The 26,650-nt window shown below is 41.7% G+C and overlaps 1 protein-coding gene and 1 long non-coding RNA gene across 3 annotated transcripts in view; one reads left to right on the top strand and one right to left on the bottom strand.

Annotated features, from left to right (window-relative positions):
- Positions 1–3,669, bottom strand: part of LOC116412441 — a 126,526-nt gene extending 122,857 nt beyond the window's left edge. The window contains exons 1-2 of the long non-coding RNA XR_004223701.1: positions 3,445–3,669; positions 1,549–1,666 (exon numbers count right to left, since the gene is read on the bottom strand). This is a non-coding gene — a long non-coding RNA (uncharacterized LOC116412441). The remainder of the gene's footprint in view (positions 1–1,548; positions 1,667–3,444) is intronic.
- Positions 3,651–26,650, top strand: part of ftsj3 (FtsJ RNA methyltransferase homolog 3) — a 174,627-nt gene continuing 151,627 nt past the window's right edge. For both annotated transcript variants that reach the window (XM_012967001.3, XM_012967002.3), the window contains exons 1-5: positions 3,651–3,763; positions 5,328–5,413; positions 8,361–8,466; positions 23,251–23,297; positions 23,383–23,462. In XM_012967001.3, the coding sequence (XP_012822455.1) occupies positions 5,347–5,413; positions 8,361–8,466; positions 23,251–23,297; positions 23,383–23,462 (300 nt within the window). In that variant the 5' untranslated portion in view covers positions 3,651–3,763; positions 5,328–5,346. The remainder of the gene's footprint in view (positions 3,764–5,327; positions 5,414–8,360; positions 8,467–23,250; positions 23,298–23,382; positions 23,463–26,650) is intronic.

A 26,650-nucleotide genomic window follows, 5' to 3' on the forward strand; every position in this document is an offset into this window, starting at 1 on the left:
AAGCAAATATGTGCAAAGGGAAATTAAAGGAATGGCATGGGACTAGGCTGGATGCTGATGAAGCTGCATTTGTACATATAACAGTAAAGCAACTTATTGTTTATATCCTTTATATCCACAGCAATTCAGGCTCTTTTGCATTTAGGTGTTGTGCTGCTCACCAGCAGCCTTAGATCAGCTGCCAGTCAGTAAACTGACTAGCCAGGCTTTCAGGCTTCTTGATTGGACCAGGCCCACCTGGTCAGTCTGTAGCATTTACTCTGCTACAAGTAATAATTCCCAGCCCAAGGGAAACCTTTGTACAAACACTATAATTCAGCGGCGTCACTATAGAAGAAGCAGTAAAAAAATAATAATAATAATTTCTAATTAATGGAAGTGGATTATAACCCTGCCTGAAGCCAGTCCATGTATTCTTAAGAATTGGCCATATACTTTATCGATTAGCTTCCATACATTTAAAAAGTGACTACAATGTTATTGCAAAAACAGCAGCACAAGTTACTGTTTCTACAACATTTATTTATAATTTATACAAAAGGCAAATTGTAGTTTTATGGGAATGTGCAAGTAGATACCCTAAAGTTGTTACAACTACAACTCCCAGCATCTCCTGCCAGCTCACTTAGCATGTAGGTTTCAAATTGCTGGGCCTTTGTGCCAAATAAGTTGATTGCTGCTGCTCAGCAAAATAAAAGCAACTGATATGTGGCTTTTTCATGTTTTTTTCATAAATAACCAAGAAATAATGTTTTATGTGTTTGTTAGTGAGTGAGAAGGAAAGTGTCAGACGTTGTAAGGGAGAATTTGGTGAATTTTTAGATCTTCTTTAAAGTCTATTCCAGGTTTTCTATCAAATAGGTGGGTTGGTGGGCAGGTGGGTGTTGAACACAAGCTGCCTGTCAGAACTGAGCTAAGTTAAGCAGATTCCCATTCATGATAGTTCCCATTTAAATGGTGTACATTTCTACGCATTTATATATGAACTGCAATCTAATTGATTTATTTATACCAGGGCTGTAGAGTCGGAGTCGGCAAAAAATGAACCGACTCCGACTCCTACTAAATTTAAATGGGAATAAAAAAAAAAAATAAAGCAAGTTTAAATGTCCCAATTCATAAACAGTCATAATTAATTACTTCTCTGCTATAAGAATAAAGCCCAATGCACTCAGTGCATAAACGAACACGTTGAGTGACCATGAAGCATGCTTTTCATTGACTGTATGCTTCACTAAATACATTAGCATATTAAAAACAGAGTTGTCAGAGTCGTGGAGTTGGAGTCGGAAATATCAGAAACTGAGGAGTCGGAGTCAGAGAATTTATCTACCGACTCCACAGCCCTGATTTATACTGTGTATACTAATTATTAATGTAATTATTTATCATGACCATGATATTTGATCATTCTGAACTGTTTACAAATTCTTTTTTCTGGACATGAATTTATAGCCAATATTAATTGAAATTAATAATGTCTATAATTGATCTGAATATGCAGATAGGAGAAAGGGAAGGGCATCTAGGTATAATGCGAACTCTTACAAATCTATTTTCAAACCGTCAAAATTCAAACGGGTACGTTTTTCAAGAACCAAGTAGCTGCTCCTCTTCTTCTTTCTCTCCTCAGGAAATTTCTGAATCCAGAGCTTTGGAAGTGTTTCTGGGGACAGTAGAAATCAAGAATCAAAAAACAGAAAGAGAAATCCAGCCACTTACACCTTGAGAAAGAGGAGGAAATTTTGAATTGATCAGGATGGACTTTGACGGCAGAGGAGTTACGTTTACTCTGAAAAGGACTTTCTTTTCCCCCAACAAGTGACATTTAATCTATTTAAAGGAGACTGCAAGTCAAAATTTAAAAAGCATACTGCCCAGTAGTCCTCCTATTGTTTAGTAAAAATGCCACCCTTTTGGCTCACCTAATCAAATATTTACTCAGTCACACTTACTTCACATTTTCTAGAACAGGCAGCCATTTCTAAAAAGGTATTCTCCCTTCCTTTCCCTCCTTGCTTCATACTGCACATGTATTTCATTCCCTCCCCCCCTCCTCTCTCCCAGATCCGCTTCTGATTGGCTGGTGGGCATGTGTAGCTCAGAACAGCAGACAGGATCAAGTTACACACATGCTCAGAGAATAGGAAGGGTGCTGCTGGCAGCCTACAGGAAGGGAAGAGAGATTTCAGTGATGTCACTGTAGTCTTCACACTGCTGTAGGCTGCCAGCACCATATCTCAGAGAAGCAAGCAGGGATCTGGGAATTTAGATATGCAGTAAGTACTTAAAAAGAATGCCTTTAGACTTACTTTTAATTTATATTAACCTTTCATTGTCCTTTAACACCATTGTAGATGTTAACCATTTTGTAATAAAATTACTGTTAAAGGAAAAGGAAAGGCAAAATGTTAGGCACCCCCAAGTGACTTAAATCGCCTACCTTTTACCCCGAACTGGTGCCCCTGTTCGGAGAGAACAGAACCAGCCTGGGGTAACTGCAGCGCTTCCTCCTTCCTGTTCGCGCGCATGCGCAGTAGAGTGAAAAAGCCGAACTTTAACAGAGAAGCCGGTCGTGGGGTCCCAGCAAAACGAAGCAGGAAGGAGGAAGCACTCGCTCGCAGGTACCCCGGTAAGCTCATATGAGGAAATTAGATTGATGCTTGGGGGTGGGGGAGCCCAATTTATTGATTGCTTGCTAATATTTGTCACATGATAGGGGATTAATCATTGGTGCCAACTGCCACGTGAAGGTACAGGAAACATGGGCATCTGCCCAGTAACATGAATACTAGAAAGGTAGGGGATTGTTAACCCTATGGGGCACATTAGCATCCAGTAGCACAGTAAATTCACCAACCCAGGCATCTAGGGGTGTAGAGAATCCCACTCATAATCACCAGCATCTAGAGGAACAGTGCATTTCCTTCCACCCCATTATCTAGTGCAGGGGTGGGCAAACTACGGCCCGTTGGTCTTCTTAATCCGGCCCCCCGAGGATCGGTGTGTCAGGGCCAGTCCTAGGCCGATTGGACCTATCGGCCCCGCATTGAAAGACAGGAGCTTATACTCCCCCCTCCCTTCCACCCAGAGACATTGAAGCTCGGGGGCTCATTTCTCCCAAAAACATGTGCATAGACTTCTACTTACATTTATCGTTTATATTATCTACTCAAAAGGAGAACTCCTTCACAGGGGGCTGTGCATGCAATGCGATTGGACACGTTCCCAGGGCATTAACTTTGAACCTCTGCACTCACAGTCCTAAAACCACACACGCACAGCAACACAAAACATGTTGTTATGCATCTGGTGCTGGCCCGCCCCATCTGTCAAATTTTAAAAGTCAATGTGGCCCCTGAGCCAAAACTTTGCCCACCCCTGATCTAGTGGAACAGTGAATGCATCTGTGAAGTAGCTAATACTGTACCCAGCTTACATTACCAGGCATGGAAGTAAGCTGCAGATTCTATTCGTAGTTCATCATTTACCAGAGCAAATCAACTGTCAAGAATCCGTTACCACTTTTATTCCTTCATTTGAACGTACCCCTCAAAAGCAGTTAAATGTTACAGGGCGGGGACTTAAAAGTGTCAAGTGATCGTGACGTAATCGTGGTCCTTAGAAGGACAGGAAGGATGGAAACGAAAAGCCACAATACCAAGATAGCGGAAAGAGAGGCTGTGTGACGTCATTCTGAAGCGACTTACCGGAAGTTTCTCGAGACCGCGTGGATTATAAAACGTGAAAGAGTCCTTCGGAGGTAAGCGGCCAATACTCTTTATGTTTTTTAAACCACTACCATGGTGTTGGCACGATTAGCTGAAGCTGTAGTACACGAACTAGCTGTTTCAATTATATTTTAGGTGACATGAACATCTGTAAAAAAGTATCTATGGGTAAAAGCCTATTGGGGAGATGGTCGAAAAGTTTGCGATTTGCACAGCATTGTATAATTGCAGTCGTGTGTCGAGTGCTAAGAGCGTCATCATTGGTGTATTTTGTAAACCTTTAATTACAAGTGGAAAATGCTTCGTAACTAGATCAAGTTGTAATTATGGTTGATTTCTCACTTATCCAGACATTGATAACCGTAATGGAGTGCCCAAGCCCTAAAAAGTGCACACCAATGTCAATATTCTAAATGGCAATTTAGTTTAGGTTCATATTGGAAAAGGTTTTCTCTTGGCAGCACTAGTAAGGGGTACTATATAGTTAACCATATTAGATTAACAGTGCCAGACATTTTACAAGTATACGCACAGGAGGCAAATGTCTTAAGCTAATATTAGCATCAGTGGGGAGCATGATATAATTAGCTTATTACTAACTGCTTATCTTCTGCCAGGCATTTCTCCTTCCAAAAAAAACACACCAGCCTTGGGTACTGTTGTGAGTGCCACTCCCTTATTTTCTTCCTGCATGTGCCCTAGTAGAACAGCTGCAGGGAACACCTGGGAGTCAAAATGCATAGTGGTAAACAAACAGTACCTCGGTCTGGTGTGTTTTTTTATGAGGATTTTCCCACATCTGGTAATCTATAGCAACCAATCAGATGTTTGTTTTTAAAGGACACGGAAAGTCAAAATCTATTAAGCACACAATTAAATAGTACTACTATTGCTGTGTAAAAACGCTATATTTCTGGCTTGCCTAATGAAAGATTTACAGAGATACACTACAGAAGCAGTCATAGACATAAAGGTAAAATTGCCTTTTAAGCACTAGTTCTAGCATTTGTCAGGAGATAAGTAACCTGGAAACGCCTAGCAATGGATGCTTTAAGAAAGTTTAACTCAGGGGGCTCAAACTCAATTTACCTGGGGGCCGCAGGAGGCAAAGTCAGGATGAGGCTGGGCCGCATAAGGGATTTCACAAAAAAAAGTCGGGAGCTGCTGATTGCGGAAATGACGTTATGCCATCATAACAGTTATTATGGGAAGACGTTCTGTGTGCACAATTAGCTCCTTACGTCTTCCCATAATAACTGTTATGATGGCATAAAGTCATTTCCGCTATCAGCAGCTCCCGCCCGCCGTGCCTTGCATTATCCCTTGAATCACAATAAAAATCGCGATCCATTCATTCGGCGTTGGTGCGGGCCACAAAATATTGTACCGAGGGCCGCAAATGGCCTGCGGGCCGCGAGTTTGAGACCCCTGGTTTAACTCATCTTTAGACTTGATTGTACTACACTTGAGTGTACTACACTGGTCATTATTTAGCAAATAATTTATTTTTTATACTGGTCTTTATTTAGCCTAATTTATAAAGTAAGTGCCAAGAAAGGATATAATAAGCATGTGTTTTTGAAATATGTTTTCCAGAGCCTTTCAATTATCTAAGATGGGCAAGAAAGCAAAGGTTGGAAAGAGCCGAAAGGATAAATTCTATCATTTGGCTAAAGAGACTGGTAAGAGTATTGAACACAGCCTTTGAGGAGATTTTCGCATAAGAGTGTTTTGATTGATGATCGTTATGTACAGTGCTGTACACTGTCCATAACTGCAGTTATCACTTGAAAACATGCAAGTACATAATTTACAGCTATGATTTTATGTCTTTAGCCAATACCATTAGTGGCCTGTATGGAAGGACTAGGAAAAACTATTGGGAGCCTGTGGTAAATATCTAATCTATCTATCCAGACAGAGGAGCACACCCACCACAAGTTCAATTGCCCTGGGTGCAGGTTAAAATATAAAAATGTAAAGAAAGAGTACAGCGCACACAGAGACTTCATACAAAAAGACAGAAATGTTTATTGAAAAAAACGTAAAGTTTCGAGCACAGACGGTGCTCTTCCTCAGATACAAACCAAAAGAAAGAGCACTGTGTGTGTGTGTTCCAACGTTTCAGTCTTCCTTTTTTTACCATACTTTTTAAGACCAGTGAGTGCCCTGCTTTATATGATAGTCAGAGTCTTTCTGAAACTGTGACCACTGAACACGGTGGGGGAGTTGGAATTCTCCTCTCCTCCTGTTGTCTGTTCGCATCTATTCCTATTCCTCCAGCTTTTTCGTTTAACTTATTTGAGGTGCATGCCCTTCAAATCTTCCATCCTCTCTCTGTACGGGTAGCTGCCATTTACAGGCCCCCAGCAGCCTCCTCTCCTGCAACCTTCCTTTATGGTTTTGAAACCTGGCTTTATCCATTATAAATTCCTATTGGCCTGCCTCAACTCTGCCTTGTCGAAGGCTAAACAGGAATACTACAATACCCTTATCAACAATAATAAATCCAAACCGCGACGCCTGTTTTCTATATTAAATACCCTTCTGCGTCCTTCTGCTGTCTCCGAAGCCGGGAGGCTTCTATTGTCCACTCCGCTCACCACTTGCTGTCTTGACCCTATGCCTTCTTCTCTGATTAAACACTATGCTGCTGAACTTACTCCAGTTCTTACTCACATCTTCAACTCTTCTCTGACTTCTGGAATTTTCTCCTCTTCCTTCAGACAGGCATGTGTCAAGCCTATGCTTAAAAAGGCCGCACTCGACACATCCGGTCTAACTACTGTCCTGTCTTGCTTCTACCGCTTGCCTCCAAAATCTTAGCGCGTATTGTCTTCTCCTGTATTACTAACTTTCTTAACTCCCATAATTTATTAGACCCAATGCAATCTGGTTGCAATCTGTACAGAGTTACAAATGACCTTGAGGTTGCCAAAGCCAAATCCAATCCTCCTCGATTTATCGGCTGCATTTTGATACGGTCGACCACTCCCTCCTGATGCGAATTCTGCATTCGATTGGTCTCCGTAGTCAGGCTACATCCTGGATCTCTTCTTACCTCTCTAACTGTTCATTCACTGTCTCCTATGCTAACGAATCCTAATCTCCAGTTCCTCTTAATGTGGGGGTACCCCAAGGCTCTGTACTTGGGCTGTTGTTGTTCTCCCTCTACATGCTGTCCTTGGGAGATCTTATCCGTTCATTTGGCTTTAAATATCATCTGTATGCTGATGATATCCAAATTTGTTTGTTGACCCCTTCATTAACAGCTGAAACTGAGACTCTAATCTCTACATGCCTCCTAGCTATCTCCAATTGGATGATCAACACCACCTCAAACTAAACCTAACAAAAACTGAACTAATGATCTTTTGGCCTAAGCCTGGTCCTACCCCCCCCCCCTTTACTGTCTCTATTGATGGCACCCTCATCACACCTGTTGATTTGGCGCGTAGTTTGGGGTGGTCTTTGACTCCTGCCTCTCCTTTTCTGACCATATTAACACCATTGTCAAAACCTGTCACTTTTTCTTACGCAATTTTGCCATAATCCGTCCCTTTCTTTCTACTGCAACAGCTAGGCTGCTCATGCATGCTCTCATCCTATCCCGACTTGACTACTGTAACCTGCTACTAACCGGGCTCCCTAACTTCCATCTTTCCTCCCTACAGTCTATATTCAATACTGGTGCCAGAATTCTCCTCTCATCCAGGAGAGTTCAGGCCCTTCCCCTGCTAAAGTCCTTATCGTGGCTTCCTATTAAACAAAGAATATCTTACAAACTCCTTCTCTTAACCTTCAAAGCCCTCCATTCCTCTGTTCCTCACTAAATCTCCTCTCTTGTGTCTCTGTAGGTTCCTGGCCGACTCCTTCATTCCTCTCAGAGGAACCACTTGGTTGCGCCCCCCGCTACTACTGCTGTCTCCCTCCTTAAACCTTTCTGCCTTACTGCCCCTTACATTTGGAATGCCCTCCCTGATTTCCTTCAGAACGAATTCTCCCTAAGTCTTCTTAAAACTAAACTTAAAGACTATCTTTTGGAGCACTCACCCAGCACCTGATCTGGGAACTAGCACTTATATTGTAGTGTTTACCCACTGTGACCTACAGCACTTATATTTGCCTATTTGTGTCTGTAAGTTACCCTCCCATCTAGATTGTAAGCTCTACGGGGCAGGGACCTCCATCCTCTTGTGTCTTTGACTTGCAACTTTATCTTGTATTTACTTGTATGTATTGTTATACGGTGTATGTATCTATTATTATCTTAATAAACCCCTGTTTGTATTAATGTATTCTACTGTGCAGCGCTGCGTACGTAAGTAGCGCTTTATTAATAAAGATATACATACATACTGTTTCACTACTCATTTGAGCAGCTTCTTCAGTTCAAGCTGGTAGGATAAGTCCAGTTGCTCTACAGTAGATTTACTTGATTTGTTCATGGAATACCATATGGAGGCAGTGAAAATGTCTGTGTGTGTAGAAACATTTAGAGTATCTGTTTAAACAATAGCTGCTGTATTGGGGGTCATTCAGATTGGTTTTAATTTGGTAAGATTTAAGGAACATTGAAAAATTTTGAAGAATATAGATTTACTTTACTTTTTTTTTTTTTTTTTGCAGGGTACCGGTCTCGTTCAGCCTTCAAGCTTATTCAGCTAAACAGAAAATTTCAATTCTTGCCAAAAGCACGTGCTCTGGTGGATCTGTGTGCTGCACCAGGAGGCTGGTAAGTCAAACAATGAAAAAAAAAAAAAAAAAAAGCTTTAACAGCAATAAAAAGGGGTATATTGAGGCAAACGGTAACTGGGGTTATTAATGAAAGTATGAAATTTGATGTAGGTGAGGGTTAAAGTTTTTGATGCTATTTACAAACATTGTTAAAGGGGCAGGTAATCCATACTAACCTTTCGTATAACCTAGGCAGGGATATACTAAAACACATTTGCAATTTTTTTGTGGTTATTTGGGATTTCAGCAACTATCTGGTTGCTAGGATCCAATTTACCCTAGAAACTAGGCAGTGAAAGAAGGAAATTAAAAAATGTAAATGAAGACCAATTGCAAAGTTAGTAAAAATAGGCCATTCAAAAACATGGTAAAGGTGAAACTTCCCTTTCAAAGTAAACGTGTGATATTAAATGGGCAGTATATCCCCTCCCCCGTTCACACAGGGGCGTGTTTACTAAGACATATATTAGATATATTTATCTCCAATTAGATCTTTGCTTTTGATTTTTAACTTAAAGGAGAAGGAAAAGTAAAAACAGTAACCTTTATCAGAAAGGTCTATGAAAATACAGCCATAAGCACTTACAGTAATGCTGCACTGAGTCCTCTATCAAAAGAAACACAGGATTTCTTGTCTCATATTTTTTTTTGTAAACTGTTCTTGGGTATCAGGCTTGCCCTCTCAGGAAAATCCTTCATTCCCGGGCCAGAGTATGCATAGCTCTCTCCCAGCTCCTGCTTCCCCCCCTCGCACAAGAATGCATAAAACTCATGCAATCCCCCCTTAGGAATGTGTAATCTGAGCTACTAAGTGCAATCTTAGGGCTGTGGCAGACGGGGAGACTAGTCGCCCGCAACAAATCTCCCTTGTCGCGGGCGACTAATCTCCCCAAAATACCATCCCACCGGTGAGTATGTAAATCGCCAGTGGGATGGCATATGCGGCGCCGCGATTTCCCCAAAATTGCAGAAGTTGCCTTGAGAGAGAACTTCGGGGAAATCGCGGGCAACTAATCTCCCCGTGTGCCACAGCCCTTAAATAAACAGAGGGAGCTTCTAGGACACTTATTACTGTAAAGCTTTTTTCAGAATAAAGATAGCATTCTAGGTGGCACTAATGTGGTAAATCTAGTGGCAGTAAAATGCCAAAATGACTTTCCCTCTCCTTTAAATCTAATTGTTTGCAATTTGGGGGGGTTCTGTTATCTTGTGGTTTTGATTTGTGAGAAACTGTATTCTAGATTGTGCTGTTTAATTACAAGTTGTGTAGCTAGTAGTTTATCTGCTTTGTTGCCTTTAGTGTAGTACATTTGTTTCAACATTTTGTCTATATTCAGATTTGGCCAAGAGTATTTGTTGGAGCTCTGTTTTTTTTTTTCTTGGGTCTTGGTGGGGTGTTTATGTTGGGTTCCACGCAAGGTGGCTTTATACGCTAGCCATGTTAGTTAGGTGTCCATTTCTTCTGTTGTGTTAGTTTGGAAAAAGTTTTGCATTTGTTGTGTGCCTGTTTGTCTTGATGCGTTAACAAGAAATCATTAAGTCAAGTAGTATATTGTGGGGATAGGGGGCTTAAATCTATACCTTATGGTGCATGATCTGACCAGGCTTTTGTTACTTGTGGTGTTTTAGAGTGAGCTAATATTAAAGTCAATCCTTGAGTACATAGAATGTCTAGGTGAGTAGAATGTATAATCTTTCTCTGTGGGATGTTTTGCTCTCCATACATCAATTAAATGCTCTCCATACATCAATTAAAGCAAATTTGTGGATAAGCCCCCTCAATTTCCTGGCTGGTATTTTATCTCTATTGTTTGGTTTTGTGTTTATTCTATATATGTCTAATCAGGGGTTCATTATACTTTTGAAGTCTCCCGCCACAATACATTTATCTTGTTTGTACTGCATAAGATGTGTTAAGGTGGCCATACACGTAAAGATCCCCTCGCTTGGCAAGGTCGCCAACTGAGCAGATCTTCTCCCGATATCCCCGCATATGGGTGGACGATATCGGGGGAATTTAGGCTAATTTGGTTGTTTGGCCCCAGGGCCAAACGATCGAATTATAACGACTGGAATAGGTGCAGTCGTTTTGGGGACTACATCAATAAGCCGATGCGGTCCCCTAACTGAATTTCTTAACCTGCCCGATCGATATCTGCCAGATATCAGTCGGGCGGGCCAGTCGTTGTTTCTCTTACACGGGCCGATAAGCTGCCGAATTGGTCCAAGGGACGGATATGGGCAGCTACAACCGGCCCGTGTATGGCCACTTTAAGAAATTGTATTTGATTTTTATTAGGTGCATATAAGTTAATTAATGATTATCTATAGAGCATATCAACATGGGGTATCTACCTAAGGGGTCCGCAAACAGCTGCTGCAATTGGAATGCTATTTTGGTGCCTACTAAAATTTAAACTCCTTTAGATTTGGTACATAAGACGTGGTAGGCCTCTGGATTTCGTTTATTTTGGAATGTTTTTTTTAAAATGCGTTTCCTGGTAAAATAATACATCTGCTTTCACTTTAAACGCTTCATTAAGGGCTAGGTTTCTTTTCTGTGGAGTGTTTAAGCCCCTCGCATTCAGGGAATAGAATTTAACAATTTTTTTGTACCAGCTGTTTACTTGCCCTGTACTTGCGTACCATTTGGAATCTATACCAGACAACATGGATTTTTGGATTTAATGGAAATTGTGATCAATACCAACATATAGAAACATTAACTGTGGTTTTGCATGGACAACATTAAAACCACAAACAAATCAACAAGGATGGAAAGGATACTTATCAACTGTTTTTGCTGATAAGAGCGCTACCTTGTGGCATGTGTACCAAAAGGGTAGAACTGCGCCTTTATTATTTCCAGGCTTTTCTGATCTGTATACCAGGGGGGATAGGGTGGAATCAAGCAAAGAAGGGAAAATAAAGAATTTTGTCTTGCTCCTTTGAGTGAGCCTATTGGGTAGTTGCACTGTAAACAGGCGTTTGGCTAGTCTTTTATGTTTCTTTTAGGTGATTTCTGGTGTGGAGAGCTTGAGGGAGAGCCTGATGTTTGTGATTGGTTCCATCTGTGCAAAGCTTTTTTTAACTTCCTCAGGCGAGGTGAAGGCAATCGGGCTACTTTGTTTAGTGATGATTAGTTTTATTGGGAACCCCCATCAGTAGGGGATAGTGTTGTCGCGCAAGACTTTTGTAGCTTCTTAAAATGCTCTTCTCTTGTTTAGTGTTGCTTGTGAAAGATCTGGATAGATTTGTAGATCAAGGTATTTTGGGGGCCAGTTGTCTTTGTGGCGCATTGCTTGAAGTAGTTTTTCTTTTGTGTGAAAGAAATGTAGTTTTGCCAGCACGTCTCTGGGAGCTTTCGGTGCATTTCCGGGTTAAGGAACTATATGAATTCTATCTATAGTCAGCTCTATTTGTGGTATATTCGGCATAGTTACTGTGAGCAGTTCCAGCAGATAGCCCTCTAGCTCTAGTGATTCCCCGCATTTTAACATTGTTGCATCGCGATCTGTCTTCCAGGTCTGCGACTGTGTTTGCTAAGTGCTCCACTTCTTTTTCTAGCTTCCCCAGTGTGTCGGCTACGTTGTTGTGTGCCTCACTTATCATGCTCCAAGCGTTATGGATAAGTAAATGTAAAAGTATAATACAAACAATCTATAGCAGACTGCTTGCTGAAGCTTTTCCCCTATCCCCTGGTGTTTGTGGGGAATGGGGGGGGGGGGGCGGGTGAGAGAGACCCACAGACTGTTGCTGGACTGGTGCTGGGTAAAATAGCAGCCACATTTTTCCTTCTTCCCCCTGGGGAGACTTTCATCACTGTGGAGACGTCTAGTCTCTATGTCTCCATCTTCACCTGAAGCTTCAGTGTGCACAGGATGGCCGGGACCTGACGGGGAGCCGACCTTGTTGGTGGGGCTGTTGCTAGTGATGCGTGAACTCCTTTCCCCTAGCCGTTCGCGGATGTGCAATAGGATGCCTGCAACCGCGGTTACCACGCGCGCAGTCTTCCTTACTGCTCCGCGCAAAAATGCATAGCGCGGAGCCACGCCCATCACTAGGTCTTAATATCGGGGTAGGGCTTATATATAACAAATGCACAGAAATCCTGCGAGGGCTTATTTTTTGGGTAGGTCTTATTTTCAGGGAAACACGATAGTAACAGTTGAAAAACACACATCCATCAAGTTCAACCCCTTGTATGGATGCCTTCATGTCTGTTGCAAGGACCTACTGGCAAATAAAGCATTAGAGAAATTATTATATGGTCCTCTTGTACATTTATACGTAGTTATCATATCCTCCCCCCCCCCCCCCCCCCCAAGAGCCTCTTTTACAGCATAAACAACCCTCACTGGGCCAGTCTTTTACATAGTAAGTTAGGTTGAAAAAAGATACATGTCTGTAGGGTTCAATCTCGTATGTCTATAACCCTTCTGATGCCTCCCCAATTTTGCCCGGAGGGTGGAAAAAATTCACAGTGCTCACTGCAAGAAAGAAAAAAAAAAAAAAAAGCAAAACCTTTCTGAATATTCAGACTGAATCTCCTTTCTTCTAATCTGAATGGATGCCCTTGTGTCTACTAGAAGAGATTATTATGATCCCCTTTATATATTTAAACAGTTAGCATGTCACCCCTTAAGCACCTCTTCCCCAGTGTAAACAGTCCCAACTTGGCCAGTCTTTCTTCATAATGGATACTTTCTCTTTACCAGCTTAGTTGCCCTTCTCTGGACTGTTTTTTTTAAAATCCCATTTGACCACTGGAGACCAAAACTGCACAGCATATTCTAGATGGGGCCTTACCAGCACAATCAAGTAGATTTTATTTGGTTTACAAAAGTCAAACAAGACAACAAAAATGAAAGCATGAATGTTGCTATACAGTTTGTTTCAATAAATCAGAAATCATATTGCGGTGTCGTCATTATTTCAATGCATAGTGGAGTAGCCTGTCGTTAGTGACAAGTATACTTATTCAGGGGGAGTATGGGTTTGGTTGGTTTTGATCTATGCTAGGGTTACTGGTCTTGCGGGTCTGCTTTATACCAGTCACTCCACACTTTCTCAAATTTGTCCATCGCTCCCCTTGTTTCTACTAGCTGCCTCCAGAAATTCAGTGAAGGTAAGTTATTCCCCATCCAGTGCATAATAACTGTTTTTTTTCGCATAAAACATAAGAGTGCGGAATCTGATTCTGGCTGCATTAGTGGAGAGGATATCATCAATGACCCCCAGTAGGCAAACTACAGGGTCGATTATTTGGGGGGTGCCCAGCTCTTGAGCCATGGTGCCCATTACATCCTTCCAAAATTTATTTACAGGGGGACATGCCCAAATCATGTGAATAAAGTTTGCACCGGGGGTGTTACATCGGGGGCAGAGATCATTCTGTCTCTTGCCTATTCTCAATTGCTTCAGGAGGAGGAGGAGTTATATAGACTTGATGGAGGGATTTATACTGTATAAGCCTATCCTTAATTGAAATTAGGTAATCATAGGCTATATCTATGGCTTCCTCCCATTGGTCATCCTGTAGATTTGGGATAGCTTGTTGCCAGAGTTGGTAGGCCCGATTAAAGGGTGGAGGGAGGCTTTCCATTACATCTTTGTATAGGTTGGATAGTAGCTTTTTAGGTGTAGGGGAGTATAAAGTATCCTCGAGGGGAGTAGTCCCCTGTGTAAGAGAGAGAGAGTGAAACTGGGCTTGGAAGGCGTGACGGATTTGGAGATATCTATACAATTGGATCCGTTGGCCAGGTACCCTCTCCTGAAGGTTTTGGAGGGTTGGAAATTGGTCTTCTAGGAGAAGGTCAGACAATCTTTTAATACCTAGGTGAGCCCAGTATATAACATCAGGTAGGTCATATAATTGCTGGAGAAATGAGTTTTTCCACAAAGGGAGGTATGGTGAGGGGTATGGCAGCGGGGAGCCCAGTATTTTTAGTGCAGTGGTCCATGCTTGGTGTGGGGTTTTAAGAGTGTCTGGAAGGGCGGTCAAGGATTGAAGCTTGGAGCGGCATGTTAGGATTGTATGGATTGGGTGCAAGGCACCAATGCACATAGTATATCTGTGAAGCCAAGTAATAAAAGTAGAAGTGGGGAGGTCCCAGCCCTCCTTTAGCTATAGGGGATGCTAGTTTTTCCCAGGCAATGCGGGGTGGCTTGTTTGCCCATATGAATGGATTGATTATCGTATTTAGCTTTTTGATTACAGCATGCGGAATAGTATATGGGGTGTTGTGCAGGATGTACAACAGCTTTGGCAGGTATATCATTTTAATGATAATGACTCTACCCCACAGTGAGAGTGGTAGCTTCTCCCAGCTTTTGAGTGCCAAGGAAAGCGAGTCCAATAGAGGGTCCAGGTTAAGCCGCCTAAATGTATTGGGGTCCGTGTGTACCTGTATCCCCAAGTACTTTGAAGGATGTGACCTCCTTTAATGGCATATTCGGTACAGCCTGTGCTGAAAATTTCATCTTTGACTTAGCTGCCCAGGTTGCCAGTTTGTCAAGATCCTGCTTCAAGGTTGCCACAATCTAGATGGAATTCATTTCAGATGACACAAAACTGCAGCCCAAACACTGATACATTACTTACAATACCTTCCCCTAATTCAATAATGAAGAAGTTAAATAAAATTGGACCCAGCACAGAACCCTGAGGGATCCCACTAAGAACCTTACTCCAAGTAGAGCATGTACCATTATTTGTGGGGCATTGTATCAAACGCTTTGCCAAAATCCAAATAGATCACATCTACTGAAATCCCACTGTCAAGCTTCTTACTAACCTCATCATAAAAAGCAATTACATTTATATTATGTTACCTAGCCTTCATAAAGCCATGATGATTACTCCTCATAATGTTAAACTTACTGGTCTATAATAGTCAGGCTGAGATCGTAATCCCTTTTTAAATATAGCAATGACATCAACTTTTCTCCAATCCATAGGTACCATACTAGATGAAAGTGAATTTGAGAATATCCCAAATAGAGGCCTGGCTAGCACTGAACTAAGCTCTTCGTACTCTATGGTGTATTCCATCTGGCCCTAGTGCCTTGTTCACATCAATTTTAAAGTTACCGTTTATGTACCATATCCCGCGTCAGCCACTGACAAGAAAAGCTGAGCCAACAGTGCAGCTATTGGGTGGACCCTAGAACTCTGGCTCCTCTACTGTATACACTAAAGAAAAAAACTGATTTAGCACATTTGCCTCTTCTGTATCCGTTATAACTATATTGTTCCTGTAATGCAATGGAGCCACATTTTCATCCTGCAACTTAAATTTTCATTTTCTACCTTTGCCATCCGGATTGCTGTTTTACAACACTTAAAAGCTGCAGTTAAACACTCAGAAGTTAATAGTGAAAAAAGGAAGTAATTTAAGCAATAGAAATCAGAATTTGTATTGCTTAAATGATTTCCTTTGTTCCCTATTAACTTCTTTACTTCTGAATTTAGCCACATATGGTGGCATATGTAACACAAGCCAGCAGTAACACAAGCTGAGATGTGAATTATCAGGAATTTTGGGGCAATTTGGAGTAAGAATCATGTGAAAATAGATATACCGTATATACTCGAGTATAAGCCGAGTTTTTCAACCCCCAAAATGTGCTTAAAAAGACAGCCTCGGCTTATACTCGAGTATATACGGCAGCACCAGCCCCCCCGTGTACGGACGAGTCCCGTGCCGCCCGGCGAGTAGATGTGGCATTACATTTCTTGGTAATGGTGGATCCCAATTTTTATCTTAATTATAAAAGAGTGATTATCTTTTTAAACTAATGAAATTTAAAAGTTATATTTTAATTTCTAAAGGCACCAAATGATTTTTTTGTGTACTTATAATTGAGGTAGTAAATACCAGGTGTTTAGCAGGAATGAACTTAGAGCCACATTTTGATTCAAGCCAGCAGATTGACAGACCTGTCTTGCTGGAGGAGACTAACCATTGCAGCTTGAAAAAAAAAACAGGAGTTCAGCAAATGTTGCTTTCTATAGCAATTACATTTACAAATAACTTTTAAAGTACTAATCATTTTTAATAAATTGATATTGGAAAGTTGCTTAGAATTATATTTTTTAATTAGGAAAAAACTTTTTTGGTGTTGACTTGTCCTTTAAACATAGTGGCTAGATTTATGACACTGAATTATGGTTTAAAGTTTTATGGAGTAAATTATCTGAAAGCTTCCGTGTAAGTAAGTAAGGTAATATTTGCTAGGCAAACAAAGGATGTTGTTTGTAAATAAGTAATTTTTTTTTTTTTTTTTGGAGTTGTTTGGAAACTGGCAGATCTAATTATTTTTTGTATCTACATAATTAGAATATTGTTTCATGATAAAGATGGCATTTGTAAGTGATGTCCATTAGACAGTGAAGTGAAGATTGGGTTGAGAAATATTTAGAGCAGTCATTCCCCAACCAGTGGCTCATAACCGACATGTTGCTCACTAACCTCTTAAATCCCAGTGGCCTAAAAATTCCTAACTTGGACCCACATTTTGGTTGCATTTTGTACTGCCAAATAGAACCTCCTGTAGGCTGCCAGTCCACACAAGGGCTACCAAATAACAATAACCAATAACAGCCCTATCTTGGCACCCCCAGGAACTTTTTTTCATGTTTGTGTTGCTCTCCAACTCCTTTTTTTTTTTTTTTTTGCATTTGAATGTGGCTCACGGGTTAAAAAGTTGGGGATTCCTGATCAAAAGATACCTGGTCCACAATCCCATAGGTGCAGACTCTCAGGCCGTTTTAAACTCTACTATACAGTGCAGCCCTCATGTCTGTGATGGACCTAACCCAGATGTTATGGGGTCTCTGTGAGTATGATTCACATACCCTGTTTCAGGTTTGTTTTCTAAAGGCCTCCACTTCCCAATTGGCCTAATTCCAGGCAGTGTCATTCTGTGGCTTTATTACTTAAGTAATAAAGGGCATTGACTCAAGGGATGAAAACATAATTTTGCCTGTAGTTCTCTGGTAAGGTCTCACATTCCGTATCCAATGCAGTCTTGGGCTCTAGTCCTTAAAGGAGAAGGAAAGGCTAGTAAAGAGTTAATATCAAGCTGCAGGCATACCTTCAGTTGTCTCAATAGTGCCCTTAAGTCTCCCTATATTTCACCTGTTCAGAAGATCAGAAGCCAAACAGGAAAAAAAAAACACTGAGCTGTGTAGAGAAGATTCCCATAATGCAACGCTACTGCACAGACCCTGCGACCAGATCCTTTGCTTGCACATGCGCCCACAGCAGGAGCGTCTGGTTGCCATGGCGATGCAGACGGTTGCAGGCACATGTAGGATGCGTAGGGTGGTATTTTCAGCAAGCACTTTTCCGCTTGCTGAAAATATCCACCCTACGCCTCGTCTGCCATCAGCCTTCAAATTATAGTGGGGGCCGGGTAAATTACCTTGGGCGACCGTATCAGGCCCACGGGCCATAGTTTGAGGATGCCTGGATTAGAGGAATGGAACTTTCATTTGAAGCAGCGTAAGTGATTTTTTTTTTGCATATTTTATATTTCAAACCGAAAAACAAGCGAGAGAAAGGGAAGAAAAGAGGGGTGAGGCTAAGGTAGCAGTTATGGATGTACAGGAGTAATGGTTATCCATATTCCCAAGCTTTATAGGTCCAGCCACGTGCCCAATATGGCATTAAATTTCTCCGAGCACCCCCTTGCTAGATAAGTCAGTTTCTGGCTAGGAAGGGAACCATCCACCAATGTTTGCTAAAATTGAAGGGGAGGAGGATCTAAGGACTTACAATGCATTAGAATGGATTTCTTAGCATAGTTAAGCAACTGCACATAGCACAGTCTAGAGTGAGAACGGAGTTGCAGGTCTCCAGTCATTCCTAGCAGACAAAGATCTGGAGAGCGAATATTTGGGATGGCAAGCTTCTTGTTAAGAAACTGTAACACTTTGCCCCACAATCTCTGTATCACTGGGCAGGACTAGAAAACATGAAACAGAGTGCCTTTATCACCAGTGAGCAAAAACTAGCTGGGCAATTAAAAAGTAGAGTTTGAGATTTTGTAAAGCTACAAAAAATTATTTTTTCCACCCACTATACCACTGTTTTTGGGGAGTTATAGGGAAATTATGTAGGGCGTACAAGAACTTGGGGAGAAATCATTTTAAAAATATTAATTCTGCCAGCGAGGGTGAGAGGCAGGTCTTGCCATATGGAAACTTTGTTGGTTAAAGCTTGTACCACCGGGTTTAAATTTAGTTGTTCATATCTATTTAGGCCCATATGAACAGTAATACCAAGGTATTTGAATGAGGTCACAACTTGGAGTTGTGGTATGTGGTCAGGGGTACCTGGGGGTAGGGGGCCTATAGGGACTTAGAGTTGTTAAGTCCATCTGATAAGTTGGAAAAAATATACATGAATGGCCGAATAGTTATGCAGAAAAAAGAATTAATTGAAAGCAAACTCGTCCAGGAGCAGAAAAACTGAGCTTGGCCCAAGTTAAATGGCTCCATCCTGGTGCCAGGCACACTTAAGATCCAGTGATCCAGAGTTCGACTCCAGTGCGTGTAATTCCCAGGATGGCAAGTAAAGGTTAGTGTACAGAGCCACTATTTTGAGAAATCCCTCCACAGAAAACTGCACAGTAGCCATGAAGGAAATGTCAGGAATTGAGGGCTTATAACAAGTGGCCCTAAGGCAAGGGGCCAAGGAGAATCGCAGTCGTGCGAAATTCCGATCAAATGTCATTTCAATTCCTATGCATTAATGCTGCTCTCTCTGTGGTCTCCGGGGATTGTGGGGGCTTTGTTCGAGCAGGGTATGGCATAGCATAATCCAGGCCAAGATCTTTGAGCTTGCGCTTGACTTCCATGTAGGAGCTGCATTTTTTTCCGTTCAGTAGACCAGTTGTCAGGATAAAGGAAGATTCTGGCGCCTGCATATTGTAGATCTCCTTTCCTTCTACCCTCTTTCAGGGAGGCATCTCTGTAGTTGAGGCGTTTGATCAGAAATGCCCTTGGTGGAGTGCCAGGAAGGAGAGGTCTTTGTGCTGGAATGGGCACATTGGGTACCCCTAATTTGTGGGGAGAATATATCCTGGCCAAGTAACTCTTCAAAGGGGACATATACAATCATTTTTCAGAGTGCATTATTTGATGTTTTGTAGTGTAAAATAGAAGGGATTGGCTTTTTTTGGTACATTTCAGGTCAAACTTTCATGAAACTGGCCAAAAACTGCTCTTGTTACGTCCCTATCCTGGAGTTCTGGTTTAAGACTCTGTACAGTTTTCTAAAGAGCCGCCGGCTCTCACAGCTTCATTAGCTACAGTGCGTCCAGTTATTGAGGGCTTGGGCTGTGAGGTGCTTCTAGTGACGTCAGTTTGGCTGTGTGCAATCAGCATGTACTTGCACATAGATCCGCACCCTCAATCACCCACCTGCCAGTTAGCCAGCCCTGATCGCCTCTTACATGCCCACCGCTGTGCCGTTCCCTGCTTCCCCTTGAGAGACATTCAATCTTTTCCCCCACCCCGAGGGCCATTCCATTCTTCTCCCCCGTGAGAGCGGTTCTGTCCTGCTTCCCCCGAGAGCCGTTGGTAACTTTTGACAGCTGCCCCTGCACTGCTTATAAGGAATGTTAGGCTCTGTACTTCTTTATCCAAAAGGAGCACAGAGCCGAATATTCCTTATAAGCAGCCAGGGGCTGTCAGGGGAAGGAGGACACAATTAGCTGAGGAGGATGCAGGCAGGGGGAGAAACTCCTTTTATTTATGTGAAAAAAGGTTAATAGTTTGCAAGGAGTTATTATCAGAACTGCACAATTTAGTGCCATCGGCTTCCAGCAGGCCCCATGAATAAACCTCTTTCCTATAAAAAAAAGTTATTTACCAGCTGGAGTGCCATCCAACTTACATGCTTTCATGTTATTCTCATTGAAGAAAGGCCTGTCCTAATTGTCAGTGAAGCAAAACTAATACTGGGGCGGGACATTGGCTGCTTCTGCTGAGTTCTGAATGTCACTCAGGTTATGATCACTTCCTGAGGCAGAATGAGAGGACACGCCAAGTCATCATTTCAGCTTAGACGCAGAGAAGAAAGGATCTCTCTGCAGCTTTAGTATAATTACATTTTTAACAGGTAAAATGTTTTTAAAACCTTCGTTTATAGAAGCACTTTAGAGAAAGGGGAATATACTACCAAAAAATGAGTATGATGCAATATGTCTCCTTTAAAGCAATTTTTCTGCAAATTATTCAGGTTGAGCACCTTCGGATCTCTCTATGAACCACAAAACTCGGAGTGGCGCTGTTGGTTTTCCAGGTCATCCATGTGGCCAGTCACTGTTTGGAGCTGCAGTTTGACTTGGTTTATTTCTTGGGGTAAATTAACAGTTTGGTCTTGCACCCCCCTCACTCTAGGAATTTTGAATATCCTGCTTAATTAAGGAAAGATCAATTTTCAGCTCCTCAATTTTAGAGGTGAATGTTGTGGAATGCCCCCCAGTCCTAGTGATTTTGTGATGACAGATTTTGTTAATGTCTTCGTATCTACAGTTATTGATGTTGGTATATATGGTTTATGTATGTGAGTGTATAGGTGTGTGCTGGGGTTACTTTGATGGGTTGAGCTTGATGGACTCTTGATTAACCCTATGGACTTGATCAATCCTAGTTATTTGAAGTTCTAAGCATCTATGGATGCTAAAAGAGCTGTTCTGTAAAGGTGACCATACGCTGGCCAATTTCAGCTGCTGTTATCGGTCCTCTAGACCGATTCGGAACTTATCTGCCTGTGTATGGGCAGAGACGGGCTTCCCTGCTCCGGGTAGCGTGGAAGTCCATAAGCCTAAGTTTTGGACAAAAAGTGTAGTATTGCCTCTATTGTAGCTGGGTAGTGAATTAGCTAGATGAATTAGCTGTAGCTAGGTGGTGGTAAGAAGTCATATAGGGGATTAACTAGGTATATTCTGTATCACCTACTTACTGGTTCCATGTGGGGTATTTGTTAGCAGTGGTTTGGTTTAAGTGAATTTCCAGTGATCTTAAGCTTTAGTGTTTTTTGAGTCTTTGAGGAGAAGTGAGATGCAGGTCTCTTCAGTTGCTGGCTTACTGGTATTGTTGTCGCATATGTGCAACAAGATACACATTTTGTGACACTGACAAACCTGCTGTAATTTATCCTTAAACTGGATACTTCCCAAGTGCAATTCCTTGTATATGACTTGGTTGCTAACACCTGCTTATTCACATGCAACATCTGCCCCGTGTGCCTGCACCTGGGCTGATGCAGTGGCTCTGGGGGCATGTACATGGAAGGGCTGTTCAGTGCTTAGGGGCTGATTCTGAGCCCTGTGTGGCAGTAGCCCTAGTAACTATTCTACTAGACCAGGGGCCCCCAAACCTTCTTAATCGTGGGCCACAGTCAAATGTAAAAAAGCAACAATAGCATCATAAAAGTTCAAATAAGGGCTAAGATTGGCTATTGGGTATCCTCTATGCACACTCTCCGCTTTACAGGAGGCTTTATTTGGTAGTAAATCTTGTCTTTATTCAACCAAAACTTCCACTAAGTCAGGAATTCAAAAATAACTACCTACTTTGGGGACACTGAAAGCAACACCCAAGGGGTTGGTGAGCAACATGTTGCTCACGAGCCACTGGTTGGGGATCACTGCACTAGACAAAATAGCTAAAACTTCTTTATCCACCAGCTTACCCACCAGTCAGTCCCAAAAGACAAGATATAGCAAATTTATACCACAATGTGAATCCCTACGCACAGGGGAAAAAAACAGTATTCCACAGTCAGCTGTAGGAGCTGAAGTGCAAGCAAAGAAAATACATATACACTATTTTGTTGCTGATTCCTAGTTTTCACTTGTTGGTAATCCTATATACATTAAGCTTTAATGACTCATGACATACATATTTATGATGTTTTGCCTTTGTACTTAAAGGAACACTTCAGCAGAATCCTGCATTGAAATCCATTTTTCAAAAACACAAACAGATTTTTTTTATATTTAATTTTGAGATTTCACATGGGGCTAGCCATATTTCTCAGGGTTCCACAGCCATGTGATCTGTGCTCTGATGAACTTCAGTCACACTTTACTGCTGCAAGTTGTAGTGATATCACCCAACTTCCAGCAATCAATCAGCAGAACAATGGGAAAGGTAGCAAGATAGCAGCTCTGAGTAGATATCAGAATAGCACTCAATAGTAAGAAATTCAAGTCCAGCTTGCGACTCCTCCAGTTACATGGGAGTAGGAGACACAATAGGTTACCTTAAAGCATTTCTAATGTGTAGTGCTGGCTCTTTCCGAAAGCTCAGGCACAATGCACTGATGGCTGGTTGATTCAAGAATAAAATTTTAAATGGTAGAGTGTAATTTAAAAATAAAAAGTATACCATAAAAATCATGACATAATCTGTGTGGGAAGAGAAATGCTGTAAAGTTCAAGCTTGCAACCGTTTGCAATATATTACATTTTCGTGCCCTTCATATATTCTTGTCACAGATGTACAATAAAGTGGGTGCAACTTGCAAATAACTTTTTTTCTTTTGTGGATGTCATAAACAGTATGTAATCTACCAGTGCACACCTAATCAAGACTAGCACACAACACAAAAATTATAATTTGTGTGACTTTAAAAACTTTTAGAAATTCCATATTGCTGGTGATTGGTAGCACCAAATAAAGATAAGTAGTCAGCAGCCCATTTTGTTAGTGGAGCAAATAAATCTACTAATTTTCATATTCTCTTATTTTTTCAAATTCAAGGCTTCAAGTTGCAGCAAAGTTTATGCCAATATCCAGTCTTATTATAGGTAAGTAAAGTGGAAGATAAGAGTCAAACTTCAGCAGAAAAGTTTGTTTCTTTAATTTGTCTTTTTTTTTTCCCCCCACCCTCAGGAGTAGACCTAGTACCCATAAAACCAATTCCTAAAGTATTGACTCTACAGGAAGATATAACCACTGAAGCCTGCAGACAGGTAATCATGGCAAAAAAAGCACATTTAATTAATATACATTCTGTCCTTCATTTACTAAAAATGTTATATTTGCTCTGGCTCATATAATTGCATGGGAATCAGATTTAATGATTTGCCCCTTTTGATGCTAAGTATGAATTTCTTAAAATATAGATGGCTAATATATTTTGACCATTTTCTTTTTAAAGGAGAAGGAAAGTCATTTTGGCATTTTACTGCCAATAGATTTGCCACATTAGTGCCACCTAGAATGCTATATTTATTCTGCAGAAAACTTTTATACCTTAGTAAAGAGCCCTAGATGCTGTCTGTGTTTGTTTAAGACTGCAGCTGCCAGTCTTCATAGCTTCCTGCTTGCAGTCTAGTCATTATAGCTCAGATTACACATTCCTAAGGGTGGAGAGAGTAAGTTTATGAATTTTGTATGGGAGGGGGACCAGGAGAAGGGATAGAGGAGAGAGCTGTGCAGACTTTCACCCCCGGAATGAAGGTTTTTTTCTGAGAGGAAGTCAGATAGGAAAGAACATGTTTATAAAAAGAAATACAGGGTTTCTATTTTATGTTTTATTTATATTTGTGCATTTATTTATGTTTGCATGCCTTTAATGAATCTTTTATACATCCAAAAACTCTGTCTGTAGAGACACATATATATATATATATTATACTATACTATAAATGTGCAGAACGTTAATGGGTGAGTGTTCACACAGACATAAGTGGCCTGTAATAGACACCAAATCTTAAAGAAGGTGCAAAACCAAAAACGCCCTGTATTAAGAGACACCCCCTAGTACTGGAAGGAAGTCGCATGCAACTAAGTTGACCCCAGGAGCCCGGGTAAAAGCACACGGTGGCTTGAAAGATAGCGTCACGGTTGCTAAGCAACCACATGGTGGTGAGCGGACATCGGATGTCCGGGTGCCACTCGCAATATCGAATGTGCGAGGTGGTACTGTCCAAAAGGGGAACAAATGCCGACAGCGGGAACACAGGTCACCGGAGAGGTGATCACGGTGCTGCAGTGTTACGGCAGTAAATACTATATGTGCACCCATATCGGGAGTGAGCGCAACAAGAGTAAGACAGTCCAATAAAGGGTCAGCACTATATGCTGCAACCCACGCTTAGCAGTTTCGTGTTGCACGTCACCCATGCTCACATATGTGGTATCTATTATCCGTACAGGAGTGCCCAAGGCCATACGCCGAGCATATACATGTTAAGGGGGTAGGGGAACCGCCTACTTGTCCCTATTAGTCTAGCGCAGTGATCCCCAACCAGTAGCTCGCGAGCAACATGCTCCCCAACCCCTTGGATGTTGCTCCCAGTGGCCTCAAACCAGGTGCTCATTTTTGAATTCCTGGTAAAGGAGGCACGTTTTGCAGCAATAAAAAACAAGTATAATGCCAAACAGAACCTTCTATAGCCTGCCAGTCCACATAGGGGCTATCAAATAGCCAGTGATAGCTCTCATTGGCACCTCCAGGAACCCTTTTCATGCTTGTGTTGCTCACCCAACACTTTTTCCACTTGAATGTGGCTCACAGGTATACAAGGTTGGGGATCCCTGGTTTAGCGCATCCAATCCAGAAAGGGGTGCTGACGTGTGCCGCGTGGGGCACGGAACTAAGGTGCGAAATCCCAGTCCCTTGACTCACTTAAAGCCGACAATTCCACTGACTGGCTGAACAAACTACAACTTAACATTGATAAATATAAACATGATTTAACTAACTTTAAACAAAATAAGCTTAATAAGGTATCTGACGACTATAAAAACAAACGTGTGTATGGTTGGTTATTGAGTATTAAATCGGACACCCGTAACTTTAGACCACTAAGAAAGAGGAGGATACCCAAACCACTTTTGACGCTTGATAGTTCAGACTAGTCGACGGACTCGGACAATAGCACCACTACCAAACCTTTTTTAGGGGTGACCACTCGCTCCAGAAGGGACAGAGACAACGACTGAGGGGGGAGGAGACACCAGACGAGGGGGGAGGAAATACAAAAAACAAACCCCCGAGGGCAAAGAAAACATTATCTTCAACTTAAGCAAACACATTATGACAGAAGAAGAAATTTCCTTATTGTCCAAAGGGCTTTCCTTTGTACCCTGTTTCCAACCCAACACATTTAACACACTGGTTGATATGCATAAATTCCAAAGAAAATTAAAACTAAAAGAACATTTCAGGAAGAAGAAGAGCAATTTTGAACCCCCCAACACACTCCCTATGGTGCGTACATTTGGTAAGGTGCTCTCACTGGAGACCAAACAAATGGGTAAGGTATGCAAATCACACCCTAACCTATCACCTGCTGAGTGCCAGGCTATCCGCTCCCTTCAGGGCGACCAAGATTTGGTCATTAGACCCGCAGATAAGGGTGAGTCTATAGTATTATTAGACTACAGATATTATAGGGAAGAGATATTGAAACAATTATCAGCCCTTGATACATACAGGGCATTACCTGGGGATCCGACTGTTAAGTTTAAAAAGGAACTAGACCAGTATCTCTCCCTGGCCTTGAATGCTGGCTGGATTACGAAAGATGTGTATAATTTTCTGGTTACCGAATACCCCCGTACACCCATTATATATACACTACCTAAAATCCATAAATCTCTATCGGCACCCCTGGGTAGACCAAAATCTCTGCGGTTGGTTCCCTCCATCAACCGGTCTCTCATTCTTACAACCTTTAGTTAAGACCATGACCTCATATACCCAAGACTCTACACATGTCATAAGGAAGTTGAAAACATTGGGTGACATCCCTGAAAGTTATATTCTGGTGAATAGGGACGTTACTAGCCTGTACACGGTAATCCCACATGACCAAGGTATTATGTCAGTAAGAAGGGCATTATCGACCAATAATTCCAAGGGTATACCCACTGAGTTCCTACTACATTTACTAGAACGCACATTAACTAGGAACTTTATTCGTTTTGAGAAAAAATTCTTTCTGCAAACATCAGGCACCGCCATGGGCAGTGCACTGGCACCGTCCTATGCAAACCTCTACATGGCTGACTTGGAATCCACACACCTACTTCCACTACTCCATGAGTCTGTTCTTATTTACATCGATGACCTGTTTTTCATCTGGACTAAAGGCGAAGAATCACTACTCTCCTTCCACCAGTACCTCAACAACCTTGACTGTCCCATTAA

The sequence above is a fragment of the Xenopus tropicalis genome, chromosome 7 (genome assembly GCF_000004195.4).
Source record: "Xenopus tropicalis strain Nigerian chromosome 7, UCB_Xtro_10.0, whole genome shotgun sequence".
In the NCBI taxonomy this organism is placed as follows: Eukaryota; Metazoa; Chordata; class Amphibia; order Anura; family Pipidae; genus Xenopus; species Xenopus tropicalis.